Below are 6,262 nucleotides of genomic sequence, written 5' to 3'. Positions count from 1 at the left end.
ACGTTTAAATGGTTAGGGATTCTCAGACAAGGATGAAAATTGTGGAGAATGCCATTGCTGTGATCGATGGTATTGCATCAATTATCCCAAGAAAGTGGAAAAACATTAGGTTTTTGCATCTGAAATCTTTGGAGCGTTTGGCACTTCCAATCCACCAATCCATTATTGAAACTCCCCTTAGGATTGAAGGTGTCAAAACAGAATTGCAAACTGAATCCACCAATCCATTATTGAAAACCCCTTAGGAGTGAAAGTGTCAAAACAGAATTGCAAACTGAATCCACCAATCCATTATTGAAACTCCCCTTAGGATTGAAGGTGTCAAAACATAATTGCAAACTGATAAACCGGAGAAGAAGGAATTACATGGTCGAGATGTTTTCTATGGAGTGTGATGACTAGGGAGTATACTTAGAATGGCCTGCATCGTGGATATGATAACATACTACTTGAAAAGGTGTCGATGAAGGAAATGTTTGATGTTTTGTATATTGTTCATCAAAGAGGCTATTGGACAAACTCCTATACCTATTGCTACCTATTACAGGACTACATTTATGGGAAGAAAGGTTGCAGAGGGAAAGCAATTGCATGCCCACATGATCAAAGGTACTCAAACCGGAAGCTTTTTCTATGCACAAAAACTTGTCGATCCCCCAGGAAGTGTTGGGAGGAGAGGAGCTGCGCGCGCGTCAGGAGGGAGCTGCCAACCAGTGAAGCCATGGCTGTTTGTGCCCAATAGCCATCCGTCCTCCTTGGCCCGTTTCGAACGTGGCGTCTCCGCATGCACCTGTCCTTACTGTTCATGCAGGTGCCTCTGAATCCCCTTCCAGTCTATTGATACATTCGCCAATAGCATTCCGCCCGGTTTTCATCGTGGCAACCCTGCATGCAAGCAGCCTTCTTGTCACCCTTCTCGCACTGGAACGTGGCTCTTTCGACGCTACCACGGCCATGCAAATCTCTCGACTCTTCGGTCCCTGCTCTACCTTAGCCTGTTCTTTTTATTCCACGCCTTAAGGCTCTTTTCGGCTTTCTCCTCCAGCCTCGCGGGCTGGAGGCTTTGTTTCTCCTCCATTAACGTTCGCATGGCGATTCAGTCAGCATGGTTTCGGCTCTCCGTCCCTGGCGTCGTTGCGGCTCCTCTCACAGGTTAGTAAGGTTTTTTTCTTCAGATATTTTTGCATCTCTGCTTCGTTCATAGAGTTCTCTTTGTTAACTTAAGGGTAAGCTATATGCTATCCTGTGGACGATTTAACACAACAGGGTCTCTTTTATTCTACAACTCGATATCCTCCACAATCCCATAATTCGTTAGAAGCTGCTGTGTAGCTAACAAAGCTCACTCCTGGCTTTAGCTACAGGGGGTTTTATGGTCCTCAACCCGTCCATGTCCTGAGTGACTTTCCTTACCTCTTTAGGTACAAAATGCTAAAAGCTCTCCTAAACAAAATTAGAGCTTCCTTTTTCATATACAGTCCTTGTCAAGATATACGTTTCCGTGTAGGGAAATGGTGGTGTATCCTTCGGTGTTTTTGTTGTTGTTGCTTTGTCTGCAACAGCTGATCTCAAGCGCAATCGCTTCTCCTCGCCCCGCCATCGAGTCTCTCTGAGGTTCCTACAGTTTTCCGATAACTTTCCCGGCAATTGAATTCAAATTTCCTTTTCCGGTGACTCTTAATTAAGCCTCTGAATACCATCTCTGTTCTTCCAGGCTTTTCCCTCCTGCTCCATAAATGCTCTATCCTCGAACTTGCCTTTTTGGAGGCTGGCCAACGTCATTTTTCCCTCCAAAGTGCCTTTCTAGAGTCTTCTCTTTCTTCTGTCTGTCCTTTTCGCATGACGGGAGCTCTGGACCCTGATCTAATCCTGTCCTCTCTCCAGCTTCTTTTCCTGCAATAATCTATTTGTCCAGGCAACATTCTCCGTCGGTGACATTCCTTGGGATCTTCCACAAGCTCGGGTGGTACGGGGGATCCCCTTTTGGGATCTTCCTCCTGATAGTGATGGCAGAAGACAGTGACTCGCCGGCCACGAAGGCTTTATTTGCCGCGGCCATTGAGGCTGAAACAGCACGTAATCTTGCCAGTGGGAATCCTAGCTGGCACGACTCGCTGACCGTGTCTCTTCCTTCTGGGCTGCGGGACCCTCCCCTCCTTGCCTCTCACAGACAGCTTCGCGGCCGTTACAAGAACAAAGCCCCGGTCAAAACGGTCCCTCCCCCCAAGGCAGTTTCTGTTTCTGGCCCTTCTCTGGTGGAGCGCATTGAGAGTCTTCAAAAGTTCGCTTTAGTTGGGAAATGGTTCTTCCCGGAACTGGACGAGGCCCAAATGAGGAGCTGGATTACAAAGTCATGGTCCCCCATCATCGGATACACACCAATTATCTCTCGTCTTATGAAAGAGTGGTTTTCTTTCCATTTTCAAAAGGAGTCTGACTTGGAGCTGGTTTTGAACAGACCTTGGGTCTCGGGTAGAAGCTTCCTCTCCCTGTCTAAATGGTATCTTGGCTTCGACCCTCTCAAAAACACCCCCTCTCACAGTATGATTTGGGTTAAACTCCCAAATCTTCCGCTCCATCTTTGGACGCCGGAGATTCTGGCCACAATCGGAAATGCGATTGGCAAGTTCATCTATGTCGATCCATGGGTTCGTGGGGAAAAGGACAAAAGAATCGCCTGGATTCTCATTGACAAACCTTACAAGGGTGGCTACCCTGATCAAATTGATATCTTTTGGGAGGGTTCTAAGATATGTCAAAGGCTTGATTTTTGGGGTATCCCGTTTCGGTGTTCCTCCTGCCATCGCACTGGACACCTCATCCGAGACTGCAAATTCCGTCGCCACAGGCTCCCCTCTTTTACCAAGGTGAAGGGAAGGCAAATGAATTCGGATTCTCGCTCTGAAAGCGGCAGCCCCACGGGGAATCATTTCTCCTTCAAGTCCACAGACCACCGATGCTCTCAGGATGACTCACAGAACAGGCCCGAATCGCCTAATCTTGCAGATTTCAAGAGCCCCCCGCTCTCTCCCCCTCTCATGAACATGGCGGACTTCACCAGCCCTCCTGTCCTCGAACAGTTCGAAGAAAATGCGGTTCCTCCCCCACCGGCGATGAATGCTGCAGAATTTGTTGTGGGCTCGCATCCCATCCACATATCCTCTTCATCGCCCTCTCCATTAAATTCGCCCTCCGCCATTCACAAAGGAAAAGAGCCACTGCTGACCCCGACTCCATTCAATTCTCCTACAGAGTCCCCGGTCAATAATCTCGACAGCGATATTGACCTTCTCCTTAATCGCCATCCTTCCATCCTCGAACCCCTCACCATCCACAAGCCGTCATTCCCCTCCATTAGTCCTGACTCTGCTAAAAATATCACAGTAAGGAAAAAGCATAGAGGCGGCAGCAGACATTTCAGAGGCCGGTCGATTGCTTCTGAATTGGGTGTCTCAAATTTTCCCCTCATTGATGTTCCTATTCTGGAGTCTCCTCCGCCACAGCCCCTTAGAGCAAGTTTGGCTGGACAGGCCTCAAAATGACCTTCCTAATCTCATACAATATCAGGGGCTTAGGAGCGGGCCCAAAATTCTTAGCTCTGAAGGCGACTCTTGTTTCTGCGCGTCCCCATATTATTTTTATCCAAGAGACCATGCACTCCAGCATGGTGGCTCTGTCGTATTTTAGAAGAATGTTTCCAACATGGCACATGGCTGCCACCAATGCAGATGGCCTGTCTGGTGGGCTTGTGGCTCTCTGGAATCCGCTCATGGTCAAAGCGAAGGCCTACAAATGCAGCGCTGGAATTCTATTATCGGCCTCCATCAGAGGAAGACCACATATTCTTAATATGTTGAATATTTACGCGCCCTACAGGAACAGGCTTTCTTTTTGGGATTCTCTGTTCAACTCGGAAATCCTAGACATTAATTCTTTGCTTATTGCAGGTGATCTCAACTTGACCCTTAGATCGGAAGAATGCTGGGGACAAGGCATTTCCGTGGATAGAATGGCAGACAGAATGAGAATGGAGCTTTTAAAAAGAGACCTTGTCGACATCATCCCAGAAATAATGACTCCTACATGGGACAATGGTAGGCTGGGTCCTGCCTACATAGCTAAAAGAATTGATCGCTTTCTGTTAAACTCCAGCATTATCGAAAGATGGGGAATGCCAACTGCAAAAACTGGAGGGGATTTGTCCTCGGATCACAAGCCCATTCTCCTTGACTGGGTGCTCACCGAGCACAAAAGGGGCTATTCTTTCAAGTTCAATTCCACCTATCTACATGATGAATCATTCATCGAATTCATCAAGTCTTGCTGGAGGAATATCAACCAAGCCGAGGATGCTTTCTTATACACTTTTCGCGATAAAATTCAAAAGTTGAGGGAGAAAGTCAAGTCATGGCAGATCAGTAAGAAGCGGAAAGACTCGCAGGACCTCCATAACATCAACCTCGAAATCAGTCTGCTCGCCTCCACATCTCATCTTAGCGGCCTGTCCTTCGATAAAAAAGTTCAAATCAGGCTCCTAGAAAGAAAGAAACAAGAGCTCCTCAAAAATGAGGAAGCAACTTGGAGGTTAAAAAGTCGAGCAACATGGCTCAAGCAAGGGGACAGGAACACCAGGTTCTTTCATAACTTCGCAAATGCGCGCAGAGCAAAGAATGCAATATGGGAAATTGAGGACGGTAATGGTGACCTCCTATTTTCACAACAGGATATTTCCGCAGAAGCTACCCGTTTCTTCAAGGAGCAATACAAAAGGCAACACAGTCACCTAAACGATATGCTTTGGGCTGTGGACCTTTTACCGGTCATGTTCGACGAAGCAGCTAATGATGATTTCTATAGGCCTATCACGGAGGAGGAGCTTTCCGAGACAATCAAGAGCTTCAAAAAAGATAAAAGCCCAGGCCCAGATGGCTGGCCGGTTGAATTTTTTGCCCACTTTTATGATCTCTTCAAAAATGACCTGCTCAATATGGTGGATGCCTCTCGTCACTCTGGAAGCATAAATAGTGCTCTATCGGCCACCTTCATTGCATTGATTCCCAAAAAAGATAAATCTACATCGTTTGGGGACTACAGGCCAATAGCATTGTGCAACTCTCTTTACAAGATCATCTCCAAGATAATCGCAGAAAGAATGAAAAAAACCCTTAACTCTTTCATATCAAAGGAACAACATGCTTTCCTTAAGGGTAGACTTATTCTAGATGCTGTAGCCATGGCACAGGAATGCCTTTTCTCCATCTGCACCAAGAATATTGATGCCGCGGCTTTCAAGATCGATCTTCAAAAGGCATTTGATTGCGTCGACTGGAGCTTCCTCAGAATCCTCCTTGCAAAAATCGGGTTAAGGCCTATGGCTATTAGCTGGGTTATGGCATGCGTCGAATCTGTTCATTTCTCAGTTATAATTAATGGAATCCCATCTACCTTCTTTCATGCTGAGAGAGGGCTCCGCCAGGGTTGCCCTCTCTCGCCCATCCTGTTTATTTTGGTGATGAATACTCTCAGTTCTCAGATCAATCATGCTGTTGCTCTCGGCAGATGTAAACCAGTCAAGATATGCAAGGACATCTCTCTCTCCCACAACTTCTTCGTTGATGATATTTTAATCTTTGCAATGCTGTGCAAATCTTCTTGGGTTTGTCTCTACGTGCTCTTTCAGAAGTTTCAATCCGCCACAGGTCTCAAGATTAATAATGGGAAATCAGTGCTATATCACAATGAATCAAACTCTGCAATAGCACATTGGATCGCAGATCGCTTTCGTGTTAATCTCGCTCTCATTAAAGATGGCTTCTCATATTTGGGATTTCGCCTTAAAGCGAAGGGATACCGCTGCCAGGACTGGCTCTGGCTGATTGAGCGCTTCTACACCAAGATCTCTAGATGGGAAATGCGCTTTCTGTCTCTTGCAGGCAGATTCATTTTGGTTCAGGCGGTGCTCTCCCAACTTGCGGTCTATTGGGGCCACCTCTTCTTTCTTCCGGCCTCTGTCACCAAGAAAATGACTTCCATCGCTGCAAACTTTTTGTGGGGTGGTCGTTCCTACCAAACAAAATTTCATCTCGCAAGAATGGATCTTATCTCTAGACCGAAAAAGAATGGTGGATGGGGCCTTCTAAATATGAAGCTATTTGGAAGGGCGCTCATTTGCAAATCTTTACACAGGGGTATATTCGAGAACAGCCCATGGAGCTCTCTTATCAAGCAGAGATATCTAAAAGGTAGGAACATGGCATACTGG

General features: G+C 46.6%; 1 protein-coding gene across 6 annotated transcripts in view; it reads left to right on the top strand.

Annotated features, from left to right (window-relative positions):
• The first annotated feature begins 962 nt into the window (after window positions 1-962).
• Window positions 963-6,262, top strand: part of LOC149157594 (uncharacterized) — a 55,658-nt gene continuing 50,358 nt past the window's right edge. For 3 of the 6 annotated variants that reach the window (XR_016262000.1, XR_016262001.1, XM_089437646.1), the window contains exon 1: window positions 963-1,152. Coding sequence is in view for 1 of the 6 variants with exons in the window: in XM_089437646.1 (XP_089293772.1) it covers window positions 1,106-1,152 (47 nt within the window). In the remaining 5 variants the exon portion in view is untranslated. The remainder of the gene's footprint in view (window positions 1,153-6,262) is intronic. The other 3 variants (XR_016261999.1, XR_016261998.1, XR_016261997.1) reach the window with 2 other exon arrangements.

Source organism: Pinus tabuliformis, chromosome 5_2, assembly GCF_031772625.1.
Source record: "Pinus tabuliformis cultivar Carrire ecotype Pingquan chromosome 5_2, CPIR1, whole genome shotgun sequence".
Lineage (NCBI taxonomy): Eukaryota > Viridiplantae > Streptophyta > Pinopsida > Pinales > Pinaceae > Pinus > Pinus tabuliformis.
This window is presented reverse-complemented; position numbering and strand designations above follow the sequence as displayed.